The following is a 22,228-nucleotide window of genomic DNA, read 5'->3' as shown; positions in this document are numbered from 1 at the left end:
TTTTCTTGTTAGTTTAGAATGACAAGTGACTAGAAAAACACTTTGGTAACCTCGGAAACGAATATAACAGACATATGAGGAGGGTGGGGATGAAATTTTTTTTTTTTTTTTTTAAATGACAAGTCCATAGCCTAGTAGTCTACTTGCATGGATTAAAAATTTAAAAGGGGTTCATCAACAATATGGGAGTAGCTAATCCCGGCCCTCAGAGCAAGTCCACCGGTGTTGGATTGCCCGGGCAAAAAGAAGGAATGTTGATGTGGCTGCCTGGCTATGCAGAAAAATGGTTTCCACCGGCCCAAGCTTGACTGGGCAAAGCTTGGCTTTGCATGACTGAGGTCAAAAAAAAGGGCAAGTCTGTGACTTTTTTCTTGCCCAAAGTCATGGAGCTGCCAGCTTGATATTGTGAGGAACGTGGGTGACGTCAGGAAGAAAAGCAAAGAGACAGGACACTTGGCAGCGCTGGGTTGGCTTCTTAAGTGATTTTGATTCCAATGTGAACAGTAATATGAACAGCAAACAGTAATATATGAACAGTAATGTGCTCAGCTAAATCCAATGGTGAACTAGGTGAATAGTAATATGAACAGTAATTACGTGAACAGTGTTGACCGGGCAAGAAAAACAACGGGTGTAAACCTATGTCCAGTGGCAGTGAATAGTAACTTGACTGGTCGAATTCTTGACTTCTCGACTTTGCCTTTTCTTGACTACGGGTGCACTTGCTCTCAACTATAACCATCACCCAGAAACCTTGTGTAATGAAGTGCACCTGCTGTGCTGACGGATATAAGTACCACATTAGAAGCTCGATCATCTTTGTTCAGCCAGAATTTGGTCCGGCAAATTAACCTTACAAATTAGGAGGGAGATTTTTTATTTTTTTTTCCTTCTTTTAATCAACACAGAACACCCCAAAAATAAAGATGCAAGGTGAAGCAAAGTCCAAAGATGAGTACTCGAGACCAACAAAGATATCCAAAGATGAATATTCAACAAAAATAACTCCATATTATTAGCCTATTAGGTCAGCTGATGACAACAAAACTCTCACCATCTGGTAGTCTACCTGCATGAATGAAGAGGTTCATCGATCTCGCACAAGGTCCATCCATAAACTGTTTGCGTCACAGATGACACTTAATTACTATTACAAACTTTAAAAGCAAACAAAAAAAGAACCATTTGTAAATGAACTTGCTGCATAAAGAAAGCCTATCCAATAACTTGAATCTTAGTAGTTCAACTGATGAGAACATAACCTGCACCATTGGGGAGTCGAGCAGTTGGGTTGGTTCTGGGAACAGTTTTTCGTACTTGTGCATGAGACTCTGCGTCCTGCTGAAACAACTTAACCAGCTCTTGGAGCTCTAGTTTTCTAACTTCAACATCCTCTTCAACAATAGGTTTCTTTAACCCGAGGTAAACGAATCCAATTCCAATTAGTACAACCCCCAAGAAGACCAGAGCGGCAGAAAATAGACCAAATGCGAATGGTGTTCCTGAAGCTCCAGGTATTCCATCAACATTGATCCCAAAAAGTCCAGTAATGATAGAAAGGACAAGGCCACAACCTCCAAAAACTCCCAAATTATGTTGCACTGTTAGGCTTCTGTCCTGAAATTATAGTAGCATGTGAGAATCCATTAAGTCCAACAATTACATCAGGGCATCAAAAGTCCACACTAGTTGAGAAATAAACTATAAACTACTTAAAGAAAGTTAATTTGAAGCTAAACATAGAATAAATCATACAGACTAAAATAAACTCCTCATACACCTAAGAAAGGATAAATTTGCAGTTTTTGCGTTTATGGCATATGCTCAAGTCCAACTCATTACAAACAATGTCAACACATAAAAAGAAGTTACTTAAGGGGTTGGGACTCGCTTAACTTTGTGATACAAAGCCAAATTCATAAATAAGTACATCCAAGTACAAAGCACCATAAGAACACGTCTGTGTCCTTCACATTGGAATAAATGCAATTCACAAATGTATTTCAAGCTCATTGTATTTGGAGCTTTTATATGTCTCTACTGTTCAATTTACTATGTGTTGTCACTTGTGCCCCCCAAAATTTCTAGTGCAGTAGTTTGGGTTGTGATTTGTGAATGATTCATGTATCAATGGCACTATGCAAGGGCACTTTTGCAAGCTTTAAAAGAAAAGCACAAGTTTTTGTGATTTTCCGCTCGTGTTTGAAGCATGGGGTTGTTTTGGACTGATTGACACCTTTTGTATCATTCTAGAGGACGGTCAGATGCCAGAACCTGTCTTATTTTTTTCTGGGAGTGATCTTAGAAGCCTAATGGTGTGAAGACTTAATATGGACTTATCAATGTTTATTGAGAGTCATGAAAACTAAGTTGCCTTCTAACTTACATGATTCATAGTACTGATTAAAGGGTTGTTTGGCTAATGAGTATCCCTACTTGCATATGGAATAAGAATAAGATTGGCCTAAATGTAATAGGATTGGGGAACTTTTATGGGAGGCACCTAATCCTCAATGCCTATATTTAGACATTGATCCCTTCTTTAGCAATCACGAACAAGCACTCAAGTTCTCTGCCTCATTATTGAGATTGCATACATTGATTGCTCAGAGGAAAAGATCAAGAATGTCACTTCCAGGTTAGTTTTCTTTATCCATATTGCATATGTTGGTGTGTTCTTATGATCGAGTACAATGTGTACATGTATGTTAATATGTATCTTATATGTGATGCTGCTGGTATTTCTATCCATTTTTACATTTATTCATTTTTGTTCTCCAGGTCAGACAATTCTAACAACCACAGCTTGTGAAGAACATTACTTATTGAAAACAGAACAATAAAATTGCCAAATACATAAGCCATTCACAAATTAATACTAGAAACTTTTCCTAGCCAAAGTAATATTCCTCAAATATGCAGTATCAAATGCATTTTCCATCAAATGATTTCAAAGACGAGACATTTGACCAAAGTAAAATTACGCATGAGGTTTTGAGAATTTGACTCTGTATTCAAACCTGTAACCATGCACGAACAGTGCTCTGCATCACATCTTGAATAGTAAACAAGCGACCACGAACTGCTTCTTGCTCTTCTATCATCTCTCTTGTACTCTTTCTTATTCGTTCTAGCAACTGCCTTGTGGCATCCCCTCTCAAGTGCTGAAGAAGCTCAAACACAATTTCTTCTCTTGCATGTAACGACCACTTCACTCTTATAACCTTGAGGGTGAAAATAAAGAAATCAAGTTCACGTCAGATTCAAATTTTTGAAAGTTACATCAACCAAAGAAACACTTTTATGTTGTTGACAATTTAAAAGAGGGTGTGTAAATGAAGATTGTAACCAGACTAGAGAAATTTGAGTAAGAACTAGACATCACAGTAGCAAACCAGACGTACATAAATAAAAACTCCTCTTAAAAAGGAAAAACGTAAAACAAAGAAACACAGAAATCAACACGTCTTGACAAACTAATAAGATTGAAGCATATACCTCTTGACACACAAATGTGTGAAAGTTTGATAATAGACAAAGATGCAACAAGAACATAGCTACAGTCCAACTTATGCTATGCAGTAAGATGAGGATTGGTTTAAATAATTCAAAAGAGTAAAGACTAGTTTCTCACACTACAAAAGATAAAAATTGCTGCAAAGAAAAATGAAGCCTCATACCTGGGTTGATAACCTTCGGATTTCTTGGTTCAATATTATACTGAACAGATGCATATCTTCATGGGTTCTCCTATTCATAAGTGAAAATCATTTGTTGTGTATGTAATACATTGAAAACAGTAGACAATTCCAATGTGAAACTTTCTGTATAATGTGATGAAACAGTCCAGTGTGCATTGCAGCACCTGTTCATAAACTTCAGTTCAAGTTCATCTGCCTCCCCAAATATGGATTTGCGAAATAACCTGAAAGTAATAGAAAGTAAACATTAGATTATATAAAACACTACCATATGTGCTTGATATTAAGATGAACTTTGCAAATAATAATAACAGAAGATGAAATGCTTGATCATCTTTTGACTACTCTCCCTCAAGTAGACTGGAAGCATTAACCGGAGGCAGCTAATTGGACTAATAGAAGTACTAAAGAATATGCACAAGGTAGATTATCAGGAGGAAAAATAACCTATCATCCCAACATGCAAGCCGGCAGGCTAAATGTGCTATGACTTCATGAATAGTTTGTGGCATCGTAATGCCCTCAGCAGCAAGCAGCTCCTGCAAAAAAAATTTGTGGAGTGAATAAATTAAGCAGGCAAAAAGAAAAATCCGAAAGTTTGTGAGTAAATGGTTCCTTGAATGTAAGCAAACCTGGACTTCTACTATTCCCAACACATTAATGTTTTGGGCAGAACTTTTAACATGCAATGCTGATACTAGAAAATTCTGTGCCTGCCATGATCGAAGAACAATGGGAATGTCATCTTCATCAGCATATGGATCACCTGCTGACTGGCCGAGGAGCTCAAATAATAGTCCACTAGCAACCCTTACAGGAACCTGGTCAAATAACAGAAAATTACTTGCATTTACAAAACGATGCAATATGTACATGTGAAACAGATGGTATAATGACATCCAAGAGACAATGTAATTACTCAAACACATACACTACAAAAAAATTTATGATATGATTTGTAAGAAGATCATAATTAAAAAATTAGAAGGAAGTCACTGAAATGATCCCTGTAGAATGAGTGCTCATAAGAGAAAGTAGATGTTATTCAAGCTTTCACATAATCAGATAACAAGCATGTGCAGAGTATGTCCTACAAGCACCTTCCAAAGTAATCAAGAATGTTAATTACAGACGTCCACATGATTGGAAATATTTATGACAGCTTAAGTGCACTATAGTGCATACTAGGCATCAGTGATGAAGGTTTCAGCATGCAATGTATGTTGTGCCCAGGTGTTTCTCTTTTCCCTTTTTCCTGGGTTAACATTTAAATCAGCTTCTGATGTAACATGCAAATATAGAACAATTCCTGTCATCAATTGCTCATTGAACTCCATGCAATTTCAGACTGAATAAAAATTGCTTCATTTTGAATGAACGTGATTCAACAGAAAACTAACATTTGTCCTGTCCCTTATATATATGAACCATGCAAATTTAAACCTCAGTACTAACTTTTCTGTGTCAAAGTTACTGACACAGATTATGGCCCAATTCATGGCATTTCAGATGTGTTAGGATGCTAGTATAACCTGTTTCAGTAATCTAAAAGTTAACTGTCTTAAGGTAAGGAGTATCCTTTCATAACATGTCAACCAAGGCAAAAATGGTTCCTTTTAAAGGTATCCCTCGTCAGTTTTAGATTTTTCACTACACAAGTGTTTTACCTCATACAGAAGGTGCCTCATTCGATCACTTATCAGCCTACTTTCATCTCGCAAAGCAATACTGACAGCAGGATGCAGCCATTGAGCAGTACTCAGCCATGAATTGACGCATGGATGACCAGCAGCTACGTGACACCACCAAGTGGGTCCTACTGGCCGTTCCCAGTAAGGAGCTGCCACATCTGCTACAGCAACATCATCTTCGTCGCTTGCAAACTCCATAGGCTGTGAGTCCCAGCCATCATCAACTTGCACTGTCTGGACCAGTTCAGAAATCCTATCCCAGCCAATTGGTACCCAACAACTTTTGGGAAGACCTTCTCTCCCACATAAACGGCATGAGTGAGAATCCTGGTTGCAGTTTCGGCCTTCTTCCTTAACATTCCGACCAACTCCTGACTCTCTTTTTGGTGAGGATTCACATGAGTTGTTTACATTCTTTCTTGAGTAGTGGGATTTATTCAGCTCAGGTGAGGAAACTTGCTTGTTTGCCGCATCTTTGACAACATATTGTGCTGACAGGACCTTTTTATGCCCTCGAACAAATTCGAATGCACAAATGAGTCCATCAGTCCAAAGATCACTAACTGGACTGACATCACTACTATTAGAGTGGCGTTTCTGATCCTCTAGCTTATTCATCATGTTATTTCTCACAGGAGTTGTCATCACTCAAACTGCTTTTATCTATGCACATTAAAAGAAAGCCTATAAGCAAAGAACCTCAACATTCACACTCCTCTGGGAGCAAAATTAAAGCAATTACAACATAAATTGACATCACAACCATTAGACATATATCAACAGATTTTCATAAACTCTGATATCAAGTTCACAACCAACAATAACTTCTATTTTTCTGCTGAAACACAAACTGATATCCACCACCAAACCCCAAAGCTAAATTTTAGCTCTAAATCCATTGCAACTTTCCATTTTTCCTCAATGTTCAGAGCGCATGAGAAAAATTCAAATATATAATCAAGGCTAGCATAGAAGAACAACAGTCCCAGCAGAGAAACAAAACTGAGTGACAGCATATGTCATTACATTTTCTAATTTTTCTTGCTTCAAACAAAAGTTGAAATCTTTTACTGTTATATACTTCGGCCCCTGAAAAGAACCTCTCACATAAAACTATACTCAAGCATGAATTCCAATAACATACTAAAGACTTAAAACAAGATTAAAATTTTAGCATAAACAGAACATATTATGAGATCATAAACAGGCAAACTTGTCAAACCAACGTTACCAAATGTCTGGTGAGACAATAAGGTAAAAAAAACTATACCCAACACAAGAATGAAACTCAAAAACATGCAAAACTTACCAGAGAGAACGGTTGACGAATCTGAGAGGCCAAAGAGGAAAGAGGGAGGGTGTTGTTGTAGGGGTCGGAAATATTGGGGAAGTTGAGTGTTGTGCGGTTAACATGGACACGTTGCAGTGAGGCTGCATGTCTTCTGGGTTTGCCACACAGTGTGTGTGTGTGACTGAAGAGTTTGGGGTTACTTGTTTTCTATTCTAGTCAAAGCTGCACACTCTGGCAATTGGAATTAATTTCCTTTGTTTTATTCGCTTAATTTGTATTGAATCATTGATGCATTGCATTAGGATTCCCCACATTTTGTTTGACTCACATTAATGATGGAGGAGGGTGATTTGAGCTTTACCTCTGACCCGTAACGATAAACTATCTTTAACTTGGATTGGGTGTCATCTTATTAGCTACTTTATTCATTTCGGATTTGAATTTGCTCACCACCACTCCACAAACACTCACCACGTATCCAATAGCTTAATCATGGTTAAGTGTTTAGAATTAATATTAATAATTAATGATTTCAGAGCTGGAGAGCTGGAGATAATACTCAAAATTCATAACCATATGTTTTGATTATTTCTCAATCAGAGAAACACATCATCAAACCGAGAAACACATCATCAAACTCAGTTGACGATCAAATAGGGAAATAAACCCAGAGTGGAATTTATTTTGGTGGAATAATTCATCTCTACCACCACAATCCTGTGACGAAAAGCTCCGACCTCGACACCGTTGACGACGTCCAAACAGAAACGTCTCTCTGCCTCACCAAAGCAAAAAAATATCGTCCTCTTCGTTGTCTCAGGAGTCGGAGAGGGAGTCGTGTGGCTGTGGTGATGGTGGGTAAGAGAGAGTGATCGCAATCCTAGAGAGAACCGTAGAATGAGTGAAGCCGTGAAGGAAGGCTTTTATTTTTATTGAAAAAAAATAATAAAATATTTAATTAATGAGTTTTTTATTATAGTTATAGTTAACCATGGTTAAAATCTATACGATATGGCAGATTTTAATAAGGTGGTGATATCACCACATTTAGTAATTGACTAAGAAAGACGAGGAGAAAGCCAAAAACAACTAAGAGAGACACTGAGGAAGCCAAATAGAAAAAGATTTCAAGTTAAATCCTATATTGAAAAAGGGCATTTTGAGTACTGCAAATGGGTGAACAAAATAAACATAAAATTAAAAAAATATTTTGTAGTTGTTAGTAGGGTGGTAATAGCCACACCCTTGTCGATTATTTAGACAATTTTCACACATTAACTTTTGAAGTTTATGTCGATTTTCCTACTATTTAGAGCAAAATTATGGGACCCAAACTTATTATAACAATTTTTTTTATTATTATACTAAAGGGGAATCAGATAGGCTTAACTCAAATAAACAACAAATTAAATATAAACTCTTAACTTTCTCATACATAAAAGCCAATTTCTTGCAAAATGAATACCATACAACTTCCTAATAGGATAGTCAATCCCAATGTATACTTGAATCCCTTTTCATGGCCAAAAAGATAAGATCTTAAAGATGAACTAATATTTTGCATCATATACTTCTTGAGAAAAGCCAATCAAATTTCTCATATATAGATTCAAAACTAAACATGTATACTGCAGATGCTGTCAGTACGTGTTGTTTACCTTATCTCAGGTACTAGTCAGGTTCACCACCCCTACTATAGCATGAACTGTCAAATGCTGAGCTTCATCATGTGGTTGATAGATTGGCTTCTTTTGGGCTGCACTAATTTTGGCTCTCCTCCTAGTTCACTTACCCTTCTGTTGTTTGAGGATAGGTATAGTGTTTCTAGGGCCAACATATTTCCTTGGTACTGTTAGCCGTTCTCTTTTGGCCTGGGAATCCTTCAATATATGCATTTTACTCTTATATGCTTTTTGGTGTGTGTGTGTATTTATTTATTTATTCAAAAACATGAGACAATGACAAATCATCAACCTCACCAATACCGTATTTTATATTGTGCTATATTAGAGATATTATATAACGTAATTTTAATAAATTTTCTTTCACTTTTAATGAAAAAATTATTTAACCACCGGAGACACTCTAATATAATATTAGAGCATTTAGAAAATTTAAAAGTCAAAGCAGGACCATACCATGATATCTTGGGTGCACGCATATATTTTGAAATATACATGATCTCATTCCAACGGTTTATTTCCAAAAACAATGAAAAGTATAGAGAAGTGGTATGACTAGCTCATGAGTTGAGTTACGTTGCTTTTGATTTGCAGGACATTTTAATGTTTGGGGTCTGAGCTCGAAGTTCACCCGTTGTGTAAGTCTTCTTTAAACATGAATGAAAATTTGCATATCCAACATCTCAGCTTAACTCACTTTCAAATAAAATAGAAAGGAACACAATTTTTTAAACTTTATTAACAAATACACAACATTCTTTTTTAGAACAAGAATAACTCAATGTTTTTCAAGTTCTTAATGTTTTGTTGAGTTTGGTTTTAGAGACTGTCTATTATACAATAATGTTCACCCAGTCAATTACTGACCAAAGAAAATATACTCAATCACCCTTAGATGTAAGTCCAAATGTGGAAAATAAAACAACTCGACTTAATTTTCTCCACCGTTTGATTTACATCCTATGGTAATTAAGCATAATTTTCTTGATTAGTAACTGACCGGGTAAACATTAGTGGTATTTTATAAATTACATAATTTTTTTTGGGAGTAATTATAAATTAGATTTCAATTAAAAAAAAAAAAAACCCTTACAAACGACCCTAAAAATCTTAGGAACCTAGGGCCTTCTAATCTCACAGCCAGTTGACAGTCTCAAATCTCCCCCAATTCTCCACAACCGCCTATTCCCTCCCACAAACGGGCCCCACAGTCCGTCGTGGCCCATACAAACCCGTCCGTGACGAATAGCCCAAATCAACACGCAGTGAAACTAGACTCTCCTCCTGACTTTGCTGTTACTAATTTGGATACTCAACCAGTCCACCGAGAAAAGGAAAAAAAAAAAAAAAAAAAGGGAAGGGGCGTGTGTATATAAAAGCCAAAACGATAGAGAGAGAAAAACTAACGTCGTTTCAGAGCGATAGAGAGAGAGAGACTGAGGGTTTTTGTGATCGGAAAAAAAAATCTTGAACCCAGCGAGAGCCGCAAACGTTAATTTTCCGGCGAATATTTTCAACTTCTTCCGGCGATGGGCAGCGAGAGCAAGAATGGAGTAGGGACGCAGGTCTTGCCGGGGACGAAGAAGATGGTGCAGAGTCTCAAGGAGGTCGTCAACTGCCCGGAGGCTGAGATCTACGCCGTGCTTAAAGAATGTAACATGGACCCCAACGAAGCCGTACAGCGACTCCTCTCTTTAGGTTATTACTGCGCCACCACCTTTTGTGTTCTTCGGTTTTAATTTTGTATTTGTGATTAGGAAAAGAAATTAGGATGCTTTGGTTTGGGAATGGAGTGAAAAGTTTTGGTTTTTTTTTTGTTTTTTTTTTTTGGTGGTGAAGTGTTTGGTTGATGTGAAATTTGGGAGGAGATAAGGAAGAGCGGTGCTTTGGGCTTGTGGTGTAGCAGGTTTTGACTGGGGAGGATTTTTTTTTTTTTTTTTTTTTTTTGTGAATAAGATAAAAATCTGTTATGGCTTTAACATATTGCTGTGAATTTTTTTTGGATTTTTTTTTTAAATTTTGATTTCGTTCTTGCCGGGAAAATTATAGTATCAGGACTAAATGGTTGGAATAGTATCAGGACTAAATGGTTGGACTCGATTGACTGTGTTGATTTGACCTAATTGTTTTTGTTTTGTTTCTCCATGTATTCTGCTTGCTAAGAAATTAAGTGGTAGAAATTTAAAGGAAAAGTTTGAAAATATTGGACTCGAGGGTTGCTTTATATTATAAATAGCAGAAAAACTTTAGTTTTCGACGTGGGTATATGACAAAAAGCCAGCTTTAGTGATAGTAATTAATTGCTATTTCAGTAACAATTGAAGTAAAAGGCCTTTCAGGTTGTGCGTCATTTTACTACGGGCGATTTGAACTATCAATATTATGCCCATTTCAGTTTAATATGAAAGCTTATGTCTGCTGTTTCTTATAGTATGTTGAGTTCAATTTTTATCTAATGAATGGAATTTTCTTCTACTTTTGGATTTAATTTCTCTTCAAAGTCATCATTGAATTAGTATTTTGCAATTGTGTAGATACTTTTCACGAAGTGAAGAGCAAACGTGAAAGAAGGAAAGAGGTACCCTTGTGAAAATTCCCTAATTTCAAGTTTCTGCCTTGTGTAAAATAAGTTCAATATTAACTTTTTGTCTTGTAGTGTGCAGCTTATAGGGTTTTGGTTTTTCATCTACCTGTCTTTTGCATGGGGATAAATGTGGTTTATACTTTATAACAGTAAAGATTTTTAGGAATGTTCTAATTACTTAGGTATCATAGAAAATAAGTTTTGCATTTCCCAAAAGAAAAAAGAAAAAAACTATTGTCTGCCTTGCAGCTTGTTTTCTTGCGTAAAGATTGACTTTATATACTTCAGTATGCCTGCCATGTATTTCGATTTAGATTAGATTAAGTATAGTGCAATTGACATGATTATATCGGCTTTGTCTTTTTTATTCTATGTTATGTGCTTTTCTTTATTTATATTGTATTAATAGTTCAGGCTGTTTTTGAAAATTTTCAGATAAAGGAGACACAAGAGTCCAGGCCGCGAGTTCAGAATGGTGGTTCAAATCGTGGAGTTAGAGTTACTAGTGAACATATTGCTGGATCAACTCAAACGAGTTACAATGGTATATTGAACTTGTCTAGTACTTGTATGGGTGGCATAGTTATGCATTTCAGTATTGCATGTCTTAATTTCAAAGTTTTGTATTCCTCCTTTTAGAGCTTGGTAAAGCTGCATACAAGGGACAAAATGGGTTTGCTGCTCCTTCACCTAATTCTTCCATTATAGGAAGAGCTACAAACCAGCAACCTTCATCTCACAGGCAAGTTCTACTATGAGATTGTAGTCTGTGATTCTCCTGTTTTCTTTTACAAAACTAATTGTGGGAGGAATGAAGTATGAGATCATAAGTTAGTCTAGAATTCAGTTTTTGTTGTTGGGTTTCCCTTAGGGTACATTAATGTATAAATACATCTATATCGGTTATAGACTAGCTCTCTACAGTGGTAGATTAGCTTCCGACAGTGGTAGACAAATCCACACCATCAGCGAGCCAGTGTACAACTACATGGAGCTGGTCTACCCTAGTAGGAAGCTAGTCTACCACTATAAGGGGGTTTGTATTGATACATGGAATTGGTCTACCCTAGTAGGAAGCTAGTCTACCACTATAAGGGGGTTTGTATTGATACATTAGCACATTCTCGACTTTCTATTCTTTGTTTGCATTGTATAGGAAGCAATACCTTTTATCTGGCTGATTTATGATAGCTTGATGATGGTTTTAAACTATAAATTTTATGAACTTTCATGTATAAGGGACATTTATTAGTGAGTAAAGATGGAGAACTGGGATAAGGATAGTGGATGAGAATCCCATCCCAGTTTTCTTTACTGAAAGTTGTTTAATTGAGTGGTGTAAATGAGGCAGGATTGCATGCTACATGATCTTTAATTTGTTATTGATGCCATTGTTAAACTAGAATAGCAAACAGTCAATCTGTAAGATTAGTCGCATACTCTGCTGTTTATTTGATACTCATGTCAAATTATCTGTTAATATCTGCTGCAGTGATTCTTTTAGTACTTCAATAGGGTCAGGTGATGCCATCTCTGCATCCGTGCAACCTTCTCCTGGAAATCAATCTGCTTGGTCAACCACGAGCTCAGGACATTTTTCAATGGCTGACATTGTTAAAATGGGTAGGAACCCCAGCAAGGGCTCACATATATCATCTGAGACGTCATCTTTGCATCAGGATGCATTTGAAACAAATTCGTTTAATTACAATGTGGGATCTTCCCAAAATTCTGGCGATACTGCTGGACAGAATGCTTTCCGTGATGAATGGCCCGTGATTGAGCAGCCTATGGCTGCTAGTGTTTCATCAGCTTTGAATGCAAATGTGGAAGCGCATACTAACAGGTCTAACTCATATAATAATGAATCCAATATGCCAAGAGATTACCAGTCAGATAAGGTTCAAGTTTCAGAGGTGGATTTTAGTAGTGAAAATCATAGTTCTGACCAGAATGCGTCTGGTAGACCGAAAATTGTTGATGCTTCTGGTGGACGATCTTATCGTGTTGACAATTTGTCTTCTAATTCAAGTTCTTATGGCTCTCATAGACGCACCAATGAGAATGAGGAAGGTAATAATTTCGGTTTCACCTAAGAAGTTGGCACAACTGTTTCTCCATCTGTTTTATTATAGTATAAACAGATCATTGCTGATGACTTGATGCTAGAATACGGACCAAACAATTTCTGTTTATCATTTACTTCTTCTCATATAGTTTTGTATTTTTATGACAACATTTATTAAAATTATGATACTTATTGTGATAGGTTTGAGTGATGTGAATATGGATAGTTAATACTTAATACAAATATTAGAATGCATGATTTATGTTGTGCTTGTTTGATTCAAGTTAGATATGTTATCCATGGCCGAGTGAAACATATGTCTCTACCTACTGTTGTCTCATTTGTCTTTTGTTGCGCCTATAGTTTCACATTTTTTGGCTTATTTTAATGAGATATTTGGGCTTTCTTGTCCTGAAAATTTGGTAACTTATGTAGTAAGCTCATAAGGCATTATTATTTTTGTGCTGATATACTCAGTCTGTTGCCTTTTGTGAACTTTTAAGATTGTCCTGTCATACTAAACTTTTATCATTGAGAACTTTTTGCAACCTTTTCTTAATAGTGTTCATTGTTTTTTGTGTAATTCAGGAAAAGCATATCCAAATCATTTTATGTCTGATGATGTTGTGGCTGTATCATCAGCTACTATGAACATGCAGCAACTGAGTTTAGGAAAGAAGGAGCCCGATGATCAGTGTACAGTAGTCCTTCCAAATAATTTGCAAGAATTGGCTGCTGATTGTTCACATTTGAGTTTTGGCACCTACAAATCAGGCCATAATTCTGCTTCAAAGTCTCAATCCTTCCAAAATGACTTGGGAGGAGCCTATGCAGGAATGGATGCTTCATTTTCTGGGCATTTGGATACCAGGCATGAGTCCCTCTCTCAGTTCCTATCATATTTCAGCTGTAATGTTTCCTAATGCTTTGATTTTTCCCTCCATTCAGAAATTCAGGGTACAATCATGACAAGCTTCTTGGATCCTTATACGACAATGGGAAAGCAACCATAGATGCTAAATATTATGATTTTCCCGTACATTCACAGCCGGAGCTAGTAAAACACGATATCCTTGAAGCTCTAGGGCATAAAGACATCACATCTCTACCTGATTTTAGTTCTGACAACATTCTAAGAGCAAGTTCTGGATTGTCTTTTGCAAGGGAAGAACCAAAATTCAGAAATATTCCACCTCTTCAAAGTGATATGGTAATCATAATAGCCATTTCTGCATGTAATATAGAGTTAGTTTTCTTAACCTACTGCATTCTGTTATTACGGAAGTTTTCTCTTCTGCATTGTCTGATTATGGATGTTGTGTCTGCTGCTGAATTATTGAAAAATTCTTATTTGATGTGAACATTGGAATTACGTTTCTAGCCCTAGGTTAACTTATTATAGTAGTAGAATAAAGTATTGGACAAAGAGCTGTTTTCATGCAATGGACCCATGATTTGTAACTTATGTAAAGTCATTTGCTGTTCAAGACATTGGCTTAATGGATTGACCATACTTGTGGCTCCGAGAAGCTTTATATTGCCCTCAGTTTTCAATTCTGATCTGCTGGAAGTTGTAGCATATGATATTTGGCCTCAACCTATTTACCTATTAAAAGAGATTTCTCCATAGCACTTTACAAGTCAGTGTTTTTTCCATGCAAAAGAAATGCCATTTTACTCTTAGAAGTCAAAAACGATTTTGTGGAGGTGACATTCCTCCTCGTCCTGAACAAGACAGAAATTAAACATCTAGGCTTAATTTTCTTTTGCATTTATTTATCGTGACCATTTCTATATTAATCAGATTCATAAGCAAGTTGTTGGTTTGGTGTGCATTGGGGTTTTCTTGTGCAATTTCATGTGCAACTGTCTGCACACTATGAAATCCATATTGAAAATATTGCTTCTGCAGTCTGCTGGTGTAATCTCTTGTTCTAATGTTTCACCTTGTTAATAGAGCACCTACTATACTCGGAATAATGTCTCCATTATATGCATTTCATATTCATCGTTGTCCATATTGCATATGTCAAATAGTTCATCTTTATGCATGGATGAAATTTTTTATATTTGCAATGTTGCTGATCTTCTTCTGCAAATTCCCCTACTCTATCTAGAACTTCTAAAACTGCAATGGCATATTTAAATATCTTTCATGATTTTTTTTCTCGTACAAAAAAAATTGCTGCAGGCATATCCAGATTCTATGCGAAGTGATCTTTTGGAGTCAACTTTTCAGTCTTTAAGAGGTTCTGATCTTCCATTCTCACAGTTGTTGGGGACACCATCAATGTCTTCAAGATACAGCAGTGCAGTTTCATCTGTAAACAGTCCAACCATTTCCATGTCTGAGGTAAGTAATGGATGACCCTTTGCATCACACCCATGTGGTGTATGCTCCAGTGAAATAAACCCCTGTTTATTGACCCTTCCACTTGCAATGTTTTTCAAAGACTAAATTAAATGTGACCATGCTAATAACTGTGGCAATTAAATTATACAGGCTCTGAGACCTGGTGCCTTGCCTTTACCTGAGGCATCCTCTGTGCTTCCTCAGCACCTTACAGCTCGGTCATACTCCCAACCTACTTACGAACAAATAGCAAATATTATTGGCTACCCCTCTCCACCCCAGAGCTTCTCGCGTACTCCATCAGCATTGCAGCAAGCATATGTAGGTGGTACTGGGCTCCATCAATCTGTGGCAGGCATGGAGTACAGCTTCCCTCAGCACAGAAATGGTGCCTCAATAAGCAGAGTGCCACCATCTGCTGCTGCTGGTGGCCATGGGAGTTTTGGGACCTCTACCAATGTTCATGGTAATTTTTTGCATAACTCATCTGTCGCGCCCATCAGCACTAGGGACTATGATGATGTTTTTCGTTCTCAGTACAAGGATGGAAACCATTTATCCCCTCTTCACCAGGTACACTTCTTTTATCTAGCTGTTACTATGTAAAATAAATCAATATTGACTCATATTACATCTTTGATCTCACATGTACTGTTTATAAAAATGGTGTTCAAGGATTACAAATGTCACCATTATTGAACCAATAGATAATAGATACTAATGGGATTTGTGTAATTATTGGGGCATCTTATACGTATCACAAATTTCCTTTCTTGAAGCATTGGAAGTATAATTTCTGCACATATTTTGCATTTGCCACGTATTGCTCTGTGTTTCATGAATCATGTTTGATTGGTTTTACGTTGATAATCTTAATATCTCTTTTTTAAACTACTCTTTGCTGTGGCTACCAGAGTTCGAGAACATTGTCTTCTGTTCAAGACAGTGCATATAACAACTTACTTGGGCAGAATCAACAGTATGCAGGATATCAACAAGAACAGTCTGGACAGGTTCCTTCACAGTTGCAGCATTATGGGTCCATGGGATACCCTGATTTCTATAATTCTCAAATGGGCATAACACAAGAACGTCAACGTCAAAGCCTCAATGAATCATCCTTTGGTGGTATTCCAGACTTGTCACCTCAGCAGTTGCACCAAATTTGGCAGCGGACTTACTAATTTTTTTTGGGTCCCCTTTTTCTTTTCCCATCGGGGTTGTAGTGAGTTTGGAGTTGGCAAAGTAGGGGTGTTTACTATAGTTCAGAATCACGGTGGTTCTGGCTGGTTGTCCAATTGTACATACTCTGAACAGAGAAGTTATTGTTTTGTGCCTTCTGCCCCAATGTTGTATCCTACGAAACTGTGTTGGGGCATAATTTTTGAATTCAATGGGACAGCTTGCCAATTTTAATACCATCTGATATCTTCAAGGAATCAAGGCATTGTGTTACACACTAAAAGCCCTTAAACATGATGCCTCAGCTAAAATTAAATGAGGGTAAATGTTGGTAGCGTAGGCTTAAATTAACCGACTTGTAAGGTTTGTGAATGATTTTAGTACAATACATGTTATATCTGACTTTCTGTTGGGGAAGGCAATTGACATGAAGGAGAAGTCAGTTGGGAGTTAGGCAGTGATTGTGACAATGGAGTTTGATAAAACTACTGATAATTATGAGGTTGGTATCACTTAAACATCTCCTAATCCTGGTTCATTCTTTCTGGTTTGCTCATAAAACTATTGGCACAAATGGTACTATATATACCACCTTCTGAATGCAGCTCATGGTGATTCTCTGATCATTGCATACTGCGTGTATGAGAAAATGGCAGGAGGTGCGGATCTAACAGGACCTAATGTTGTGTCTAAAACTTCAGTCGACCGAAGCCAAGATGCAGATAAAGGTAATAATCACCACAGGCCTGGCATTGATGCATTGCTTATGGCACCAAAAATACCAAAGCCAGTGCATCCGGTTTCCTCAGCATCCGAGGGGGAGACAATCCGGCGACCTCGTGGTAGGCCGGCGGGTTCTAAAAACAAGCCAAAGCCACCTATCATTGTCACCCGCGATAGTGCTAATGCGCTTCGTGCGCATGCTATGGAAGTGAGTTCAGGCTGTGATGTGAGTGAAAGTTTAACCAACTTTGCAAGGAGGAAACAAAGAGGCATTTGCATACTGAGTGGTAGTGGTTGTGTAACCAATGTCACACTGCGGCAACCAGCTTCCTCCGGAGCCATTGTGACCCTCCATGGCCGTTTTGAGATTCTCTCATTGCTCGGATCAATCTTGCCTCCTCCAGCCCCTCCTGGGATTACAGGTCTAACTATCTACTTAGCTGGGGCTCAGGGGCAGGTTGTAGGTGGGGGTGTGGTAGGTGCACTCATTGCTTCGGGGCCTGTTGTGATCATGGCTGCATCGTTCATGAATGCAACGTTTGATCGTCTTCCACTGGATGAAGATGAAGTAGCTGTAGCTTTGCAAAACCAACAATACCAAAATGGTCGTCACCACCACCTGGATATGTCAGATTTATATGGACTTCCACCAAATCTGCTCACTAATGGTAATGTGCCCCCTGAGGTTTATTCCTGGGCATCTGGCCGAACTATTTCAAAGACTTGAAACAAGATTGCTGCAACATGTCACCATTAGTATCTGGCATTACTATTCTTCATATGTATCGTTACTTGTAATTTTAACAGGAGTTTGTATCTTCATCACATACCCTTTAAATGCTGGTTTTTCCTGTTAATGTAACCTTAATTAAGTATATACATCATGTAAGGAGGACAAGAGTGGCTTCTAATAATTTCCATAATTTAATAGGCAGCAAGTTCATCATAACCCATTGCATTTCTTTGTAACATAAATCCCAATCCATTCAATAGTGAATAAATCTCTGGGGCTTTCTGATGCAGCCTTCCACCAGCTATAAACTCATGAACCTCTCCATCCACTTCGATCAAACTACATCCCGGTTCTTTCTCAATCTTCTGCTCTCTCATTGAAAGCCTTTCCTGCATTGCTTCCTCAAATTGACTAGAGGCAGCATAAACATTTGACATTAACACATAACCACAACTGTCACTTGGATCCAACTCAGTTACATGCTTTGCTGCCAGCTTAGCCATCTCAATGTCTCTGTGCTTCCTACAAGATGACAGCAAAGAACCCCAAATAATCGTGTCGGCTTTTATTGGCATACCATCTATGAGCTTCTCAGCTTCTTCAAGAAGTCCAGCTCTGCCCAACACATCAACCATGCAACTATAGTGCTTAATGGATGGTGCAATCTTATATGTTTCTCTCATTACTGAAAAATACTTCCTTGCTTTCTCCACCATCCCCGAGTGACTACATGCAGTTAGAACACCAAGAAAACTGACATTATCGGGTACAAAACTCGAAGATTCAAGCCTTGAGAATAGCTCGAGTGCTTCTTCTTCACAACCATTAGTTGCTAACCCCATAATGATGGAGTTCCAACAAGATAATCCTGTTCTAGGAGCTGCCTCAAACACCTGAACAGCTTTTTTAATGCTTCCACACTTGCAATACATATTGATGATTGCTGTTACAACAATGGGATTGAGTTGAATGTGATTTTTCCTTATATATTCATGAATCCACTCCCCTTGTCTAATTGCTCCTAACTGAGCTGAAGCATTCAACAGACTCACCATTGTAAACTCACTAGGCTTTATCTTCTCCTTCTGCATTTCACCAAAAAGATCCAATGCTTCAGTGTACATTTCATTCCTAACATATCCACCAATCATCGAATTCCACGAAATCGAATTCCTTCGAGGCATTTTATCAAACAGCCTTCTAGATTCACTGACTTCACCACATTTGGAAAGGCCCATTACCATAGAATTCCATGCAACAATGTCAAATTCCAACTCTTCATCAAACACTCTTTTTGCTTCACTCAAAAAGCCACGGTTTGAGTACATATGTATGATGGTGTTCCTTATAAACTGGTCACTTTCAAGACCCAACTTCACAACTCTCCCATGAAGCTGAGCTCCATCACGGGCAAGACCCACTTGAGCATAAGCCTTGAAAACTGAAGGGTAAGTCAACCTTTGTGGCTGGACAGTTGAAGTGACCAACATGTCAATGAAAAGAGAGATGGCAGCTTCAGGGTTTGAGCTGTTGGAGAAACCTCTAATGATGGTGTTCCAGATGAAGAGATTTGGGTTCTGGATATGTCTGAAAACCATGTAGGCATAGTTGATGTTTCCGGCTGGGGAGGCACAAAAGGCCAAGACACGGCTGGCGGCAACTGTGTCATTGGCTAGGCCAGTTTTGATGAGGTGGGCATGGATTTTCTGGAGGTCTTTCATGTTGGTGCATTGGTTTTCTAGCATGGAGAGGTGTGGTTTGTCTGAGATGAATTTGGATATTGAGGTTGAAGAAGTGAAAGAGCAACAACATGGTGTCATTTCGTTCTTGTGGCTCTTGTTTTCTGTTATCTGAGTTCTATCCAACCTCTTCCACATGAAATTTGCAGAAGTGTTATCTGGGTTAAACTACAGTACTGGCCCATGTTTTTCTATTTTTACTTGCAAACCACAAGACTCCCATAAAAACCAAAGGGAAACATGGTTGACGACAATTCCAAAAGTTATTGATTTTTGCCCGACGACATATTCGTTAATAAAATTTCCACAAGAATAAAAGAGACGTGGTTAATAAGGCATGAAATCATATTAGAGGCTTTCTGTTATAATTTTTTTCCTTCTCAAAAAAAAAAAAAAAAAAAAAACTAATAGATTAATGGTCTATGTTACATGACATCATTTTAGTCATTAGTGTTATCTTCATGCTCTAATTTTTTAACCTATGATTAGTAATTTATAATATTAAATACAAAATAGTTTATTTATTTTCAAGGTACTGAAAACTTGTTAAACCCTTAATCTATTCCAAATTGCTCAAAGTCGCTAACCAAAAGCTACAGGACATATGTGCGGAGAGCATCTCCAACAGTAGAAATTGTTTTATAGTTAAATTTAGCTAAAGTTGTGAAATATAGCTATTGATTTAGCAATGTTGCTCCAACAATAGTAGCTATTTATAAATAATAACTATATTTTACCAAATCGTAAACTGACATGTGGACAAAAGAATGGAGAGAAATATAACTTTTGCTTTAGCTATGTAGGATACTCTAGCTAAATATAGCTAACCATTTTAGCTATAGTTAAATTTAACTTACCTATAGCTAGTCTGTTGGAGCTGAATTTTGCATTAGAAATAGTTATATATAGCTAAAAATTGAGTTTAGCTACTCTGTTGGAGATGCCCTAAGGTGCCTAAAAAATTTAGGTACATAAATTAGTATAATGTTTGTCATTTGTCAATAAAGATGTCTATGACAGCTACAAAGAAAAAATAATAATAAGAGAAGGCCTCCCAATAATTTTATACTCCATAGTCTCAATCGAAAATATTCCCACTAAATACTAATGGGAGAGATTATGGGAGTAACAATCAAGAACTGCCTTTCTTTAGAACCATAGCATAAAGCAGAGACTAGGGTTAATAGATTATACACAGTAGGTATATTTGGAATTCAATTGGTCAAAAGTGCAGGCTTAGGATAGAATTCTAGACAGTCCACTTTATGATACATTTCACCAATTCAATTTACTTTGTTCAATATATGGTACCCCACATACAGATCCAGAATACAAATACTAATCACTAATTAAAATGGCAATCAAAGACTAAAAGCATAAATGCTAATTAGGAGTGTGGGAAAGTTGTCACATACAAGTAGAGGAGGAGGTTGGCTTGTAAGCTAACACATGAAATGTGGTTGCTTTCCTTACATGTAAGCTACCAACTGACTGCAAGTCTACAAAACCATGTTCAAGTGAAGAATCAACAAAGTAAAATAACCCGAAAATAAAATTAAAATAAAGAATTTACGTACTCTAATAACTTAATAAGGTTTCATGATTATTTTGTTTAATGACATATATTTGTCCTTTGTAATTAGGATGTCCATTGTTTCATGGTTAAATAGTTGCTGTATAAATAAGAAAGAAAGAAAAGCAGCAACAGAGAAAAATATATAAAGATATCAATATGCTAGAAGAGACAGACTTCACTAAAGAAATTATTGTTGTCCCTTTCAATAATCTGCAGGGCATCCAGACTAGAATTTGGCACCCATCACGGTTTTATTTTGGCAAATTGTTATTTGCAAATCTCTCATCTTGAGACTCTTATGTAGTAACTTGAATGAAAATTCGCAATAAAATGGTATAACATGATAGTCTGATTGTGTGAATAACATCGTCCATTCTGCGTGTATTGGTTTTGTAAGAGTGATAATTGATTCATAGCCCATGCTAGTAGCCATTAATTCAGAAAAATGGCAAGTTATGTGATCAAAACACAATTTTAGAAGACTCTCATCTCTCCCACCCTAATTAAGGTAATTGGAATATGGAAAATGGCTACCAGATGAAGTATAAAACAACAAATAGGAGCGTAAGAGAAAAGAGAGAAAGGCAAAATGTACACATCACCACCATCATTACAATCATCACTAACCAGCCCACAGACCAAACCTAAATTCCAAACATTTCTCTCTCTTTACCTTTTTTCTTCAACCTTCTTCCCTTCCCCACTTTTCCCTCCTTTTTGCACCCTCCCCTTGCTTGCACCTCCCCCTACATTACACTAACAACCCATCTCTCTCTCTCTCTCTCTCTCTCTCTGGTTTGCACTTTCTTTAAAACATATATATGTAATATTTTAAGTACATGAAAATTGACAAAGGGGTACAAAAACCCCTTCTTTTCAACAACACCATTCATACTTCTCCAGTT

At 37.2% G+C, this 22,228-nt stretch overlaps 4 protein-coding genes across 5 annotated transcripts; 2 read left to right on the top strand and 2 right to left on the bottom strand.

Annotated features, from left to right (window-relative positions):
- Window positions 1–989: 989 nt before the first annotated feature.
- Window positions 990–6,842, bottom strand: LOC133742948 (uncharacterized). Its single transcript, XM_062170677.1, has 8 exons — window positions 6,702–6,842; window positions 5,369–6,055; window positions 4,334–4,522; window positions 4,149–4,240; window positions 3,866–3,925; window positions 3,681–3,750; window positions 3,021–3,224; window positions 990–1,617 (listed from the first exon to the last, which is right to left on the bottom strand). Exons 2-8 carry the CDS (start codon window positions 6,035–6,037, stop codon window positions 1,243–1,245), a joined length of 1,659 nt encoding a protein of 552 aa, XP_062026661.1. The 5' UTR covers window positions 6,038–6,055; window positions 6,702–6,842; the 3' UTR covers window positions 990–1,242.
- A 2,891-nt stretch (window positions 6,843–9,733) lies between these two features.
- LOC133725695 (uncharacterized) lies at window positions 9,734–16,791 on the top strand. 2 transcript variants are annotated; one of them, XM_062153048.1, is made up of 10 exons: window positions 9,734–10,063; window positions 10,900–10,943; window positions 11,385–11,493; window positions 11,589–11,691; window positions 12,442–13,022; window positions 13,660–13,888; window positions 13,966–14,227; window positions 15,209–15,370; window positions 15,521–15,943; window positions 16,285–16,791. In XM_062153048.1, the coding sequence occupies exons 1-10, from the start codon at window positions 9,895–9,897 to the stop codon at window positions 16,552–16,554; spliced, it is 2,352 nt and encodes a 783-aa protein (XP_062009032.1). In that variant the 5' UTR covers window positions 9,734–9,894; the 3' UTR covers window positions 16,555–16,791. The 2 variants fall into 2 exon arrangements, with proteins under 2 accessions (XP_062009032.1, XP_062009030.1); XM_062153046.1 differs by having other exon boundaries at window positions 9,735–10,063; window positions 13,606–13,888.
- Window positions 16,792–16,914: 123 nt separating this feature from the next.
- LOC133725697 (AT-hook motif nuclear-localized protein 16) lies at window positions 16,915–18,011 on the top strand. The gene is made up of 2 exons (XM_062153050.1): window positions 16,915–17,054; window positions 17,158–18,011. Exon 2 carries the CDS (start codon window positions 17,202–17,204, stop codon window positions 18,000–18,002), a length of 801 nt encoding a protein of 266 aa, XP_062009034.1. The 5' UTR covers window positions 16,915–17,054; window positions 17,158–17,201; the 3' UTR covers window positions 18,003–18,011.
- A 174-nt stretch (window positions 18,012–18,185) lies between these two features.
- Window positions 18,186–19,931, bottom strand: LOC133725696 (pentatricopeptide repeat-containing protein At2g42920, chloroplastic). The gene has a single exon (XM_062153049.1). It carries the CDS (start codon window positions 19,883–19,885, stop codon window positions 18,200–18,202), a length of 1,686 nt encoding a protein of 561 aa, XP_062009033.1. The 5' UTR covers window positions 19,886–19,931; the 3' UTR covers window positions 18,186–18,199.
- Window positions 19,932–22,228: the final 2,297 nt, after the last annotated feature.

The sequence above is a fragment of the Rosa rugosa genome, chromosome 1 (genome assembly GCF_958449725.1).
Source record: "Rosa rugosa chromosome 1, drRosRugo1.1, whole genome shotgun sequence".
Taxonomy (NCBI): domain Eukaryota; kingdom Viridiplantae; phylum Streptophyta; class Magnoliopsida; order Rosales; family Rosaceae; genus Rosa; species Rosa rugosa.
The sequence above is the reverse complement of the archived record's forward strand: the minus strand, read 5'-3'. Positions and strand labels throughout refer to the sequence as shown.